This window comes from Pezoporus wallicus, unplaced genomic scaffold, assembly GCF_028554395.1.
Source record: "Pezoporus wallicus isolate ANWC-B61680 ecotype Strahan unplaced genomic scaffold, APGP_CSIRO_Pwel_v1 contig_161, whole genome shotgun sequence".
NCBI classification, from domain to species: domain Eukaryota; kingdom Metazoa; phylum Chordata; class Aves; order Psittaciformes; family Psittacidae; genus Pezoporus; species Pezoporus wallicus.
In genome coordinates, this window is record NW_026642654.1 from 462687 (window position 1) to 476360 (window position 13674).

A 13674-nucleotide genomic window follows, 5' to 3' on the forward strand; every position below is an offset into this window, starting at 1 on the left:
TGTTGATCATCTAAAGAATGAAGGTGATAGATAAAAATCCAAGTTTTGACAGAAGACTGTCTGCTTCAAAGGAAGGGAGGAGAGAGAATTATTAAACATCAGTGAATTTCAAAACTAACCACAAGATTTCTAGAATGCTTAAACTCACAAATACTTGAAAAGGTCCAGAGCTCTCTCTGGCCTTGCTGTCTGCTGTTACTATGCAAACTGGGTGCCCAAGGAAGACTTTTAAGCAGCACACACATGTAATGGTATTCCTCCAGAAAGTTTTGCAGTCAAGTACTTACTGAGCCAGAAGTGATGTCTTCATAGTTAAGAACTTGCAGGGAATTTTTTTTTCATGAATTTCTCTTGTTGCCTTCTAATCCCATGTAAAGTTTTCACATCCAGAACACTCTGTCTCCACAGCTCCATTATTTATTGCAACTAGCCCAAGTATATTATCACAAAGAACTTGGGTCCCAAAGAAGTTTAAAACTTGTGATTAGATTTTGCAAGTTGAATATTTTTTTGGATGGTTTAGGTAACTTTGGAGACTGGCCTTGGAGATCTTGGTGCTTGTGTTTTAAAATGTAGAGGCACAACAGTAAAGCTCTTTTCTGAAAGTTTAGTTCTAAACTGTTGTCCGTTATCAGCCATGACTTGTGCAGATGTGGGAATGCAGTTTTAATTCCTAACCTTATGCTAGTTGCAGAAACAGTCTTGCTACTACTTAATGATGTCTGAAAGTTAAACATTTTAGTGCATTTTAGAAAAACAGTGAATTTCTAGCTACAAAAGCTCTCTCAAGCAAAGTTATCTATTTAAAATAATGTCATTTTAAATCCACAAATGCAAAAGGCTTACAATGAGAAGCTTCACTTGTGTTTATATACCAGAAGCCAGTACACTTTTTTTTCTTTTTTTCCTTATTAGGTTAAATGCTGTACAGTATTATGTACAAGGGCGAAACCAGGAACGTTTAGCTGAATGTTACTACATGCTAGAGGACTACCAAGGACTGGAGAATCTAGCTAACTCACTTCCAGAGAATAATAAATTGCTCCCTGTAAGCAAAAAGCATTTTTCAATGTCTTATGCTCAACCATTTATTTAAAATTTCCCATCTTGGAAGTGTTAAGTAAGAAAGAGAGAAGGAATGGAGTATGCGACCTACTCGCTTAAGCATAATGGTGTTACTTTGTATTGATCTCAAATATTCCTCCATCATTCTTCCTTTCCTGTATGGTTTAGGTTCCTCAGAAAGACCTGATTATTCATCATACTTTATGGCTACCTGGCTAAGTCATAATTTATTGCACCCCTCCCCAGATAGTGACATTTCTCTCTGAAATACCTATACTTCACTGAGAAGTCACTCTTCATGTCTGGACACTTCAGTTTTCATCTTGAGTCTAGCCGAGGGTTTTTTTTTTCCTTGAATTCTTTCTGGTTGTTTATCCCTTTAACTTCTTACATGGTACCTCTGGTGGGAATGCTAATGTTCAATGAAAAATGAAGATTCTCTCCTGTGAAAGGAGGAAAGTGGGTGGTATAGCCTAAAATGACCTACTAAGCAATAGCCAATTTAAAACTGATATGATTAATTAACCCAAAATGCTTGAAAAATGCAAAACATGCTTATTTAATGCCATTTTCAGTTGTCTGAACAAAGCAAGACAGCACTTTCTTTTTAGCCTCTTCTGTGTAAGAACAGAGTCCTTCTGGTATGATTTGACAGAAAAATATTTAAATGGCTTTTATTTTTTAATTCAGAAGCCGTGTGTGAAAGTAGCACACTGTTCTAAAGATTTACAGCAGTGCATGTTGTCTTTCCAGAATCCATGAGGCAAACAACCTCTTTCCCCCAACTTCTTGAAATTAAACTAAACAAGAATACAATAATATTGCAGTTGCTGTGCAAAGTACTAAAAATCTGGAAGTGAGTTTATTAACATGGTGCTGATGTGTTTTGCAGGATATAGCTTATATGTTTGTAAGAGTGGGGATGTGTGAACAAGCTGTGTCAGCCTTTCTGAAATGTAATCGACCAAAGGATGCGGTAGATACCTGTGTACATCTCAACCAGGTAAACCAGCAGTAGATAATCTGCTTTGCCAATCCAGATTTCTATTCTAATGCCCAGCTAAATACAAGTCTGTGTTAAGTGTCTGATGATTTGTCATGATTTCTGGAAAATTCATTCTTCATGCTTCAGAAAGTTACCTGAAATCAGGATTAGACCCCTGGAGGGCCAAAGCTAAATTCAGCAGTCCTACTTCTGTCTGTGTGTGTGGTAAGTGTGCTCAGCATACAGACACTCGTGGCATTTGTAGAGCCAGGCTATACTGCCTCCTGATGGAATGGAAGGAAGACTGGAGAGCTTCTGGCTGCTCATTTTCTACGTCCCCCTCCTTTCTGGTACAAATGCAAATGTATTTGTGGCTGCATTAGGATGTAGCTGGAAAAAACCTAATCTGAAAAAATGATCTGTGTGTTTACAGCTACCCCTGGTCCCCAAGTATGACCTAACTGTGCAAATGTTTGTGTCAACACAAATAAGAATGAAACCGAGGATGGCTGTGAGGAACTTGATGCATGGGAATGGCACGACTGGCTAGTGCTGGCTCTATGTGAACACCTTCCTAGTTTATGGATCTTAAGGGCTACTAGGTTATGAGATTCTATAAAGTCTCTGAGTTCTGCCAAACTTTTGATCTGGGGCAAACACAGTAGCCAAGCTGTTGAAGATCAGGAAAATTCACAGACAAAATGTGTATAGAAGGATAAATAAAGTGTTACTGTTTGTGCCTTAAGCTTATGGGCTGAAATCTTCTTTTAGACATGCTTTTGAGAGTCTGAGTTTTAGTAATTTCAGAAGCATTGAAATCAATGTGAGCAGCAATGAAGTAATTTTTGCAAAGCTTTTATCAAACCAGAAGCAACTGCCTTGTATGTGGTTTTGGACAGAGGTCCAGCATTTGTTTCACAGGCCACTGCCCCATGATTGGCAATGATGTTAGCTTTTGTTTTCTCTTGCTTTTTACTTTAATTTTATAGTAGCCTGGTTCTAAATGGTGATGAAATATTGCACACAAATGTTGCAAACTATTCATGGATAACCAGCTTGTTCTGAGAAAAATGAGGTCTGCTTTCTGTATTTGAAAATGGTAATTCTCTGCTTTCATTTCTAGTGGGATAAAGCTGTGGAGCTGGCTAAAAATCACAACATGAAAGAGATTGGATCCTTGTTAGCCATATACGCAAGTCATTTACTGGAAAAGAATAAAATCTTTGATGCTATAGAACTCTATCGTAAAGCAAATTATTTCTTTGAAGCTGCTAAGCTCATGTTCAAGGTATTACAGGTTTTCTTTTTATGTCAAATAACTGGGGTTTTGGACTAGCTCTTATTTTTCCATGCTTTTTTTTTTTTTTTCTTGTTTTTATTTTTTTTTTACTTTGGTTTTCTTGGGGTTATTTTAGTGTTAACAATATACAGGCAATAAGCAGGTGTCATATAGGATACTGCAAAGATGAATCCAACTCTGAAGTTCAGGTGTCTTTATCTGAAATAGTTACCCTAGATGTCCTTTGTAGCCAATGGAGAGGAAACTTTCAGAACACAAACCATCTGACTGTTTTATTTGGAGACTTTCACTTCCGAATGAGATGAACTGCACCTTGGAAAACATCCTGTTGTCAAGATCAACGATTACCTAGTAAAGGAGTATAGCAGACCAGCCTGGGTTCATTTTTCATGTTATTTTATATGTTGTCCGGGTTAGGTTTTTATCGCCTTTATTCTTAAATTTTTATAAAAAATAAATTTAGTTATTTTTTGGTATTTCTTCAATTGGTTGTTTCAATTAGAAAATGCTATGGTGTGCCTTTAAGGTAAGGATGTTGCTTGTATTTGGTTTGTCTGTAGAGATTTCTGTACATGGCTCATAAAGTCTGTAAGAGTGATATATAATTTTTACAGCAAATATTTAAAGTAAAAAATATGTATTTATATGCTGTTTTCAAAAGCCTTCTTTTTTTCTAGGAAAACCACCAGGCGTTATTGAAAGCTACATATTTCTTAGACTTCAGTGTTTTAAAATGACTATTTTTTAGTTTATTTTTTTATATTGTCAATAGACTTATATGGGGTTATACTGCATTATATTTCCTGGGAATCTGGCTTTATATACTTATTAGCTAAATAAATATAGAGAAATGTGCATTTTTCACTTTGACATTTTAATTTATAGTTCTGTTTGCAGTCTGAATTACTATATTTAACTGCAGGGTATTTTTTTGTGGCATGATTTTTAGGTTTGTACAAGCATGCAGTTATCCAAGAGAATGAAGTGACTCTTCTAATAATTTTTTTAATCTACATTAAATTCCTTGGTTTTGTTTTTAAGATTGCAGATGAAGAGTCAAAGAAAAGGACAAAGCCTTTGCGAGTTAAAAAGCTTTATGTGTTGTCAGCCTTACTTATAGAACAATGTCATGAGCAAATACAAAATGTACAAAGGGGAAAAATTAAAGGAAAAAGTTCAGAGGTAGAGTATTTTCTTTCTTTTTTCTTGAATTCTGGTATGTGTTACCTCGGCAGAATAAAGCAAGCTGTCTTAATGAGGCTATTACAGTTTTTATTAAATAACCTTTTTTCCTCCTAAGAACAAAGCTTTCCTTTAGCAAGTCTTCCACAGAGACATAATGTTTAAAGTATTATTTGCAAACATTTAAATCATATGTGTTAATAGATATTTTTCTTCTTAAGTGTAATGTGTTAATATTTTCACTACAACAGTGAAAATCATACTAAGAAAGTCCAGATTTATTTTTTCCTGCAAGACTTTCACTTTCCTGTCTTAATGCTTACTTAATACTTAATCCTGCTTAGGGTTAAGTATCAATCCGAAAGACAGATCTGTGATTAGATTAAGCTATCTTGGCTATAATTGAACAGGGAGATGCCTCCAGATAGGGGGGAAGCAAATAGAAGATTTTTTCTGCTCAAGCTTTCATCTTCACATGCACAAATGAAAGAGTTTAAACATTTTTAAGAGCTCTGGTGTTGAAATGCAGTATTAATCCGAACTATGAACCAGTCTGCAGATGTGCACATAATATATTTGTACACATGTATATGACATTTATCTTCTAAAATGTGCACCATATGTTCTGCCTATGGACTCTATAAAATGCCTAACAATGCTCACTTTAGGTCCATGTCTTTATATTTTCCCTAGTTAACACAAGACAGTGGTGTAATCACAAAATGCAGAAAAGTTCTTTTCATATACCTCCATTTCCTGCTGTATCTGGTTCATATCAAAATTACATGTGATATTGCTTTGTTTTCAGACTGCTTCAGCTCTGGCTGGTTTGCTAGAAGAAGATGTTCTTTCTTCAACTAATTGCTTTGCAGACAATGCTTGGCGAGGAGCTGAGGCTTACCATTTTTTCATACTAGCGCAAAGACAGCTCTATAAAGGTTCTGTACAAGCAGCACTTAAAACAGGTAGGACTTTATTTTTAACTGTGTAAAGAAACTGTTCTTGCTTGATCCATGGAATTTAAGACCATAGAATCATAGAATAGTTAGGGTTGGAAAGGACCTTAAGATCATCTAGTTCCAACCCCCCTGCCATGGGCAGGGACACTTCACACTAAACCATCTCACCCAAGGCTCTGTCCAACCTGGCCTTGAACACTGCCAGGGATGGAGCATTCACAACTTCCCTGGGCAACCCATTCCAGTGCCTCACCACCCTTACAGTAAAGAACTTCTTCCTTATATCCAAGGAAGGAAATCTAATGAATTGAATGTGGCTGCAGTCAAGATACCTGGAAAGTAGTTTCTTGGAGACAATGCAAATATAACTCGCCAAATGTCACCTGGTTAAATTGGACAGTCTCTGTGGATGTTCTGTTGTCTGTTTCTTTCTTTACATTATAATGCATGTCTGAATTCACATTGGACCTCTCTGTAGAGCTTCATAAAAAGAAAATTGTGGGAGTTACACACGCAAATAATGCCCTATATTTTTTCCAAGTAATGGAGATCCATTTCAAATACTTATAATAACATGTTTTCAAACAAAAAAAAAAGTGTCTCAGACACTTTAATTCCCCACTCAACCCCCCTTACTTATTTTTAATGCATCCTTCACAGTCATGTCAATGAAAAGACATTGGTTCATTGTGCCCTATTTGTGAGATTAATGCTGTCAATTAGTAGCAAGTATTTCATATAATGCCTGCACTTCTCAGAAGACATCTAATAATTTCCTTGGAATTTTTCATTTCTTAGCTCTTCATTTGCGAGATTATGAAGACATTATCCCTGCAGTTGAAATCTATTCTCTTTTGGCACTCTGTGCATGTGCAAGTAGAGCGTTTGATATTTGCTCAAAAGCCTTTGTTAAACTAGAATCCTTGGAAACAATTAGGCCAGAGCAGAGACAACAGTATGAAGACCTTGCTCTAGAGATATTCACAAGACATAGTCCGAAGAGTAACAAAAAGTCTGACCTGGATGACATGCTTGATAGGTGGGTTTATAGTTACATGACATGGTAATAATACCAGCATTTTTTTTCTGCTATTGTCTGTATTTTGCATTTTAGCAGGTTTTGTGTGACTGAGTTCATTTGTCATTTTGCTGCTTTAAACCAAATATTGGGCAAGAATGATGCAGGTGTTTATGCTGTCCTGCAAATACCTACAGCACAAGTTTGTCTTGCTATTTTAAAACTATATTCTTATTCTTTCAGCTTTATTTATTTATTTTTTTCTTTTTCCTCCAGTAGCATAGATGGGAAACTTCCTGTATGTATTGCAACAGGAGACCCGATCCTGGAGCAGCGGTTCTGGATGTGCAGTGTATGTAAGCACTGTATGAAACCCAAAGAGGCAAGCAGTCGTAGCTTTTGTCCTCTGTGCCACAGCACAATATAGGAGAAGATAAAGGACTATTTATACTCATATATGTTTCAGATCCTAAAAAAAGTCTCTAAAATGTTAGTGATTAATGTGCTAATATTTTGAAATATTGTATTCTAACAGATATTGCCACTATAGGAGAATAACTTAAAAAGCGAAACAAACCAAACCAAATAAACCCCACAAAATCCCCAACCAACCAAAAAAAAGCCCCACCAACCAAACAAAAAACCCAACCAAATGAAACATAGACCTCAGAAAACCCATAAGAAAAAATCTTTCCATTTATATGAAGACTGTATTACTACACTTTAATTTTTAACTTTTTTTTTTTTTTACACAGGTTTAAGGTAAAAGTATTCTGTTCTAATTGTAAATTGAACCTCATTTCAAAACCATGTGAACTGAAAGTCAGTTCATCTTAATACGTTTTACTCTGGGCAAACTCCTTTTTTCATTTTCATAATTCCATAGGAAACTATTGGGTTTTCTCAAAATTTACTGTTTTTTAAAATAAATAATTCCTGAGTTTAAGTAATACCACGGTAGTTCTGATAATATTGTATATGTTTTTTCTCCTACTGTTTTACTACAGTGATGGTACCAGTTTAGGCATATATTTGTGCTGTTTTCTTTAGTCAGCTGTTTTTAAAGCTAGGAGAGCAATAAAGGGCTTGCAGATATTTAGAAATCAGTGCCGTTAATCTGTGTTTGGGTTCTTGAGCTGTGGTGGTGTCTTCAGCCAACAACGGGAGCCTCTGTGAACCTTCAGACTGGAATCTGGAAACAAGCTACTCCTTTAAGTAGCTTGAAACAAGCAGCTGACGTCTGCTGAACAGATTTCAAGAGCTGAACTGTCATCCTTGTTGTACACAGCAGTTTAAGGAATCACACAACGATTTGAGTTGAAATGGACCTTAAAGCTCATCTAGTTCCAGCCCTGCTGGCATGGGCAGCAACACCTCCTAGTAGACCAAGTTGCTCCAAGCCCCATCCAACCTGGCCTTGAGCATTGCCAGGGATGGTGCATTTACTACTTCTCTGGGCAACCTGTGCCAGGAAAGAACTTATTCCTAATACCTAATCTAAATCTCCTATCTGTCTGTTTAAAGCCATTCTGCCTTGTCCTGTCCTTACATGCCCTTGTAAAAAGTACCTCTCCAGATTTATTGTAGACCCTCTTTTGGAACTGGAAGCTGCTCTAAGGTCTCCTTGGAGCCTTCTCTCCTCCCAGTTCAGCAAGCGCAGCTCCCTCAGCCTGTCTCCATAGGAGAGGTGCTCCAGCCCTTTGATCATCTTTGTGGCCTCCTCTGGACTTTCTTGTGTTGTCCTTTTGGTGTTGCACACAGGTTTACTTTGAACTGTGCTGTTGTCTTTTATGGCCGAGCTTGAGCCCCGGCTAGGGAAATGCTGCAGGCCCTGCTCCATGCAGTGAGTTTCCTGAGACCAGCTGGACATCAGCCACCGACCTCGACCCTGACATCGTGTGTGCATCCAGATGTTTCTGGGAAGAGACCGCAGTGCCTCTTCTGCACAGCCTTTCTGTGCCTCTTCTGCACAGCCTTTCTGTGCAAGTAACACCTCTCGCCTAAATGTAGGCCAGGTGAGAATAAACCCCATTTTGCACGGAAAATATTAAACACTACTGTGTATTTTTTCCCGTCCTGGTACCTTCTCCTTCGTGAACACGTCCATCAGAGGGCAGTGCCCGCCCCCTTCGCGGCTCCCTCGGCGCTCGGTCCGGTGCCGGCGCTCGGCCGCCGTCCTGCGGCGCGGCGGAGCTGCCGCCATGGAGCGGGAGCGTGCGGGCGGCGCGACGAAGTTGCTGGCGGCGGCGCAGGCGCAGCTGGCGGGGCGGCGGCTGGCGGCAGCGGAGGAGCTGTACAGCCGCTTCATCGCCTACGGCGCGGGGCCTGGGTACGTGCCGGGGCGGAGGCTGTGGGTGTGTGGAACGGGGGGGACCGTCCTGTCGTAATGGCTGCTCTCTGTCCCCGCGCAGCGCCGACCACCACCTCGCCACCGCCCTCAACGACCGGGGCCACATCAAGTACTTACGAGTAGAGTTCGCCGCCGCCATGGAGGACTACACGGCCGCCATCGAGTGCCAGCCCGGCTTCGAGGTGCCCTACTACAACCGCGGCCTGGTGCTCTACCGGCTGGGTACGGGCCTCGGCCGGTCACGCCAGCGTTCTCCCGGGCGCCCTGGGGCAGGGCTGGGCGATCCTGGCGGCGGTCCTTGCCCCGGCACAGCCTGGCCCCGACTGCCAGCCCCGGTCACCTCCGCCAGGGGAGAGAGTTCTCCCAACGCCCTCCCAGGGCTCACTTAAGAGCCCAGGGCGATGTGTTTGTCCCAGGAGTCACCTGAAGCCGGAGCATAATTCCCTCCGTTCTGCAGATGGAGGGACCTGCCTGGCACAGGGAGGGGGGGTAAAGACCTCCTACCAGAAATGGACGGTGCAGATAGAGATACGCAGTTTTCAAGTAATTACAGGACATTTTGGCTTCAAGTCTGGCCTATATATGCAGTTAGATACTGCAATTTGCAGAAGCGTTGATGTGTCATTTGAAATTATGCTATTCAGGGAAAAGTAAGGAGAAAGATGCAGTTCCGGTTTTGGAAGAAATTGCGTTCGGGTAATACTGGCCATTTCCGATGGTTGCCATTAAACTGAAGGGAATGTATCTCTTGGCCTTAGCTGTAGTGAGCACGGCCTTCTCAGCCAGTGATGGGCTCTCAGCCCACTCTAGGGAATTTGCTGCCTGAGTTTTGAATATGCCAAAAGAAAATGACACCCCTGTGCTTTTTGTTCGGGCTTCTCCATTGCAGAGTCAAGACCCAGAAGCTGAGGGACTAGAGAGAGCCCTTGAAGGCCAGAGCCCAACCAAGGGCACAGGCTGTGAAGCAGTAAGCTTGTGTTCTAGGTGTAAGCTAGCCTGGCTATTGGCAAGGACCTTTTGGATACTTCTTTTGGAATAAGCTGGCTGAATTGGGCCTTAAGGCCCTTTGAGGTTCAAAAATAACACATTCTGGTTCATGCTCATAAGACCTATGACTCCCACTTGGGAGAACCCAAATGTAATGAGTCCAGTAAGTACAGTTACTACTTTTTGTCAGTGAAAATATTAGGAGGTATTCTTCAATTGTGGTATGTTAGTTACAGAAAGATGATTCTTCCTTTCTTTTTCGGGACAGGATGCTTTGATGACGCCATGAAAGATTTCAGGAAAGTATTAGAGTTAAACCCCCAGTTTGAAGATGCTGCACTGGGTCTAAAGCAGGCTATTCTTGATAAAGAAGAAAAACAAAAGCGGGGTTATTGAAAATTCGGCTACTGGTGTGCAAAAACGTGGGATTCTTGACATCGATGGATGAAGCACAGGATCATTTGCATCTGTTACGGCCTGCTAAAGAAACCCTGTTTGGGGTAAATAAGTTAAAAATGGATTATGGTTGCAAAGTGAACTATTTTTGTATATTCTTAGTGTTGAGGAAAAGCATAATGTTAGATCTCCGTGAGACACTTGTAGAGATTTTTGTACAGAAGTAGTTTATAAACACACTGGAAGCCTACTGACAGCAGATGAAGTCTGTAGTTCTCTTGTTATAACTGTTTCTGTACTCTCATAGATTGTTTTGAACAGCCTTTCATAGGGAAGAAAAATCACTAAAACATGTAAGTACTTAAGATTGGAGCTTGTGAGAAGTACAGTGATTTAATAATGATAGTGTTTGTCCATGTTCAGATGTAAATTTAAGCTAAATATGCAGTTAGTTACAAGGTGGTGTACTGGAGATGTTGCAGTAACTGATTTCAGAGTGTTTCTGTATTAAAAAACACTTAACAGAAACACAGATTTCTTTAGGAAACACCATCTGTACCTGGCATGGGGAATGTGGCACAAGCATTCAGTCCTCTGTAAGTTGATTCACCCGTTGAGGTGGTTTTAAATTACCTGAACAGGCAGGATCTAATTTTTTTAATCCTGTTGTAAAAATATTGGACAGAGTAATAATTGAATGAATAAAAATGAACACATAATTTTAATCTCATGGTTGTCTTTATGGATCTTATTTCAGATAATGTAGTTGGGCTGTTCATAGTAGGAGTTGTGGCTTTCTTCTTGTTACATAAAACGATTGCTTGAAAAATACCATGTGAAATCTCTGATAGGGCTGCCTATGAATGCCCAGGCAGCTTCACTACTCCGTCATAGGGAGGACCATTGCTAACATCTGTAAATCATCAGTAAGAAGCATCCTTGCCTGTTCATAGCAATGCAAGTTCTAATGAAAGAAATACTTTCTGATTGCCCACATGAGCATTAGAACTTTTGTTTTTTTAAAAATAGTGCTGATGGCAGTTCTGCTGCTTATAGTGAGTTTCTGCGTGGATGATCCTAGAGCTTGCACAAATTCAGGGCTTGCTAAAGATGGTGGGACCTTCTGGGTAGGTCATGAGAACAGTCTCTGAACTGTTCCCCAGTGACCTTGCTGTGGTCACTTTCAGCTTTGGGATGGAACTGCAACATTTGCAGTCAGCAAATTTGGAGCAAGAGGCTGAGAAGATGCTGCATTTACCTCTCATGCTCCTGCCACTTGCCAGCTGCAATTTTGAAGTTACTTAAGTATCATAGAATGGTTAAGATTGGAAAGGACCTTAAGATCATCTAGTTCTAACCCCCCTGATAAATAAATACAATGCATGATAGCAGGAGGTAGCCATTTGCAGTTTGGAAAGCAGGTTGTGATGTCGTAACAATGACTTCTTTTTTTCTGAAAGCTTAATTATGGCTTTTCTGAATATATTAAGCATGTGCTTTGCTTCCATTTTATATCTTAGTGCTCTGCCTCTGAAACAACTTAAGGACTTGACATGTTTTATGCCATGTCTGTTTCAAAACCTGAGAAATCACACCAGCTCTTGGCTGATGGTAAGGTGAGCTAGAATTAAGCTTGTTCCTGACTTACCATGCCAAGAAAATTGAAAAGAGAGTATGAACAGTTGAATATCACCTAGGAAGTTTTGCTTTAAGAGGAGAGATCGCAGATATGGTTCTGCACAGAACACTTGAAATGACAGGATGCAGAAAAAAAATCAGAAGATTAACAGCAAATAAGTATTTTAGAAAAAAAGATTCTAGTGATAATATCCCTCTTAATTTCCAGCTTGTGGTGTTTTGTGGACGTGGCTTAATTACTTCTAACACATTGTTGACATGTAAATACTTCACTGGACTGGGAACAATTTTATTGCAGATTCTCTGCAGTATTTCCTTGCCTCTTCTGTAAAGTATGAACTGTCCTGGTGCATTTTGGTGTAATTTGAAATTCTTTCAAGGTAATTTGGGCCAGCAAAGTTCTCACATTTTCCCCTCTCGTGCATGTGAGTCACTTGGTTCTCTGGTTTTACATCACAAGACTAATTGGGGTTTTCAGTCTGAAATTATTAAGTAGTAGTATGTGGTGTTCTTTCACTTAGGGCTGTTGAAAGGGTACAAACCACTCCTATCCATATGAAAATAAACCCAAACTTGAAGAGGAGGATGTGTTTAGTAACTTCCCTTGTCCTGCAAGTAGTAAAATTTTTTTTTATGTAATGTTTCCACATGAAATTCAGACAAGGTCTCAGCTTGTAAAAGGAGCAGGGCTTGTGTGCTTTGGATGCTTTGCGATGCAGAGGTACTGTGGCTTTCCACCTTCACTGGGCTTCAGGGGTTGTCTCTGCTTGAGAATTACAACTCTCAGCAGAGCATCTGGGTCAATCCTGTCTGCCCACTCTGTTGCCCTTGTGAAGTGTTTGCTAGTCAAAAGTCATGGCACTGCACCAGTAAGTCTAGCAGGTGGTTGCTGCTTATGTACATTGTCTCTTTACTCTGGCCAGAAATGTTTCAGATGTAAGTAATTCACAGCTGCTTTCCCAGGGTTTCCTACCTATAAACCTACTTTCTAAAACCCTCCGACTCTTTCCTTCATGCAGCCTTCACTGATAGCCCCTCCAGTTTTTTCCCCATAGCTGGGATTAATTTGGCAATGAGTAACAGCATGTTCTCACCTGGTGATTGACCTCTAAACTTACAAAAACTGTAGGATTTCCTCAATGCATTACAGAATAGTGTTGGTTTCTCCCCCCTCCTTCTATCTTGAACAGCAGTCTCTAAAATCTAACTTGCTCAGAGAACAAGGCAAAGAACAACATCACCCTGGGCTTTTCCCTAGTATTCAATTTGTCCTACTGAAACACAGAAGGAGGAGTTGTCTAACAACTGTAGTGTTACGAGGCCTTTCCCTTGCTTACACAGGAAGATAGGAAGCTATGATGAAATCCTGGGTTAGCAGGGCACAGAGCAGCATGAGAAGTGTTTCACGTAAGTTTAGTGTGAGATGCAGCATGGGGAACAAGGGGAGCCATTCCAAAGGGAAAGCTGTGGCACGTTGAAGGGAAAGGGATGGGTCAAATGGCCAGAATGTGTTCCTTTTCCATGTGTGTTCCCTTTGAATGGACAACAGAGGTAATTCAGCATTAAAACCTGAAAATCTTTGGCTGTTAGAGCTGAGGACTGCACTATGTGCTGTCCTGTTCAGTAGGTAACCTTGGTAAAAAGCAGATCAGTAGTGAAAGACACGCTATTCAAATTCTGTGGGGAATGAACACCCTATCAGTCAAGCTCAGCTATGCAGGTCATGCTCTCCCCTAACTATCAGAAAGGAGGTTCAGAAAGAAGCAAAAACAATGTTTAAAACTGAAGATTGCT

General features: G+C 40.2%; 2 protein-coding genes across 4 annotated transcripts in view; both read left to right on the plus strand.

Moving 5' to 3' along the window:
• The window catches only part of WDR35 (WD repeat domain 35), a 47580-nt gene extending 40496 nt beyond the window's left edge, over window positions 1-7084 (plus strand). For 2 of the 3 annotated variants that reach the window (XM_057431747.1, XM_057431750.1), the window contains 7 exons: window positions 916-1048; window positions 1958-2068; window positions 3174-3338; window positions 4392-4532; window positions 5341-5497; window positions 6290-6530; window positions 6786-7083. In XM_057431747.1, the coding sequence (XP_057287730.1) occupies window positions 916-1048; window positions 1958-2068; window positions 3174-3338; window positions 4392-4532; window positions 5341-5497; window positions 6290-6530; window positions 6786-6936 (1099 nt within the window). In that variant the 3' untranslated portion in view covers window positions 6937-7083. Of the gene's footprint in view, window positions 1-915; window positions 1049-1957; window positions 2069-3173; window positions 3339-4391; window positions 4533-5340; window positions 5498-6289; window positions 6531-6785 lie in introns of all 3 variants that reach the window. The other variant, XM_057431748.1, reaches the window with a different exon arrangement.
• A 1611-nt stretch (window positions 7085-8695) lies between these two features.
• On the plus strand, window positions 8696-10714 carry TTC32 (tetratricopeptide repeat domain 32). Its single transcript, XM_057431791.1, has 3 exons — window positions 8696-8838; window positions 8921-9081; window positions 10115-10714. The coding sequence occupies exons 1-3, from the start codon at window positions 8711-8713 to the stop codon at window positions 10240-10242; spliced, it is 417 nt and encodes a 138-aa protein (XP_057287774.1). The 5' UTR covers window positions 8696-8710; the 3' UTR covers window positions 10243-10714.
• Window positions 10715-13674: the final 2960 nt, after the last annotated feature.

What these genes read in the sequence shown, in the direction of transcription:
- TTC32 (XM_057431791.1), top strand. Translation starts at nt 8,711, where the DNA reads ATGGAGCGGGAGCGTGCGGGCGGCGCGACGAAGTTGCTGGCGGCGGCG. An exon ending in GCCTACGGCGCGGGGCCTGG is followed by an intron (nt 8,839 to 8,920) that starts GTACGTGCCGGG and finishes GTCCCCGCGCAG; the next exon opens with CGCCGACCACCACCTCGCCA. An exon ending in CCTGGTGCTCTACCGGCTGG is followed by an intron (nt 9,082 to 10,114) that starts GTACGGGCCTCG and finishes TTTTCGGGACAG; the next exon opens with GATGCTTTGATGACGCCATG.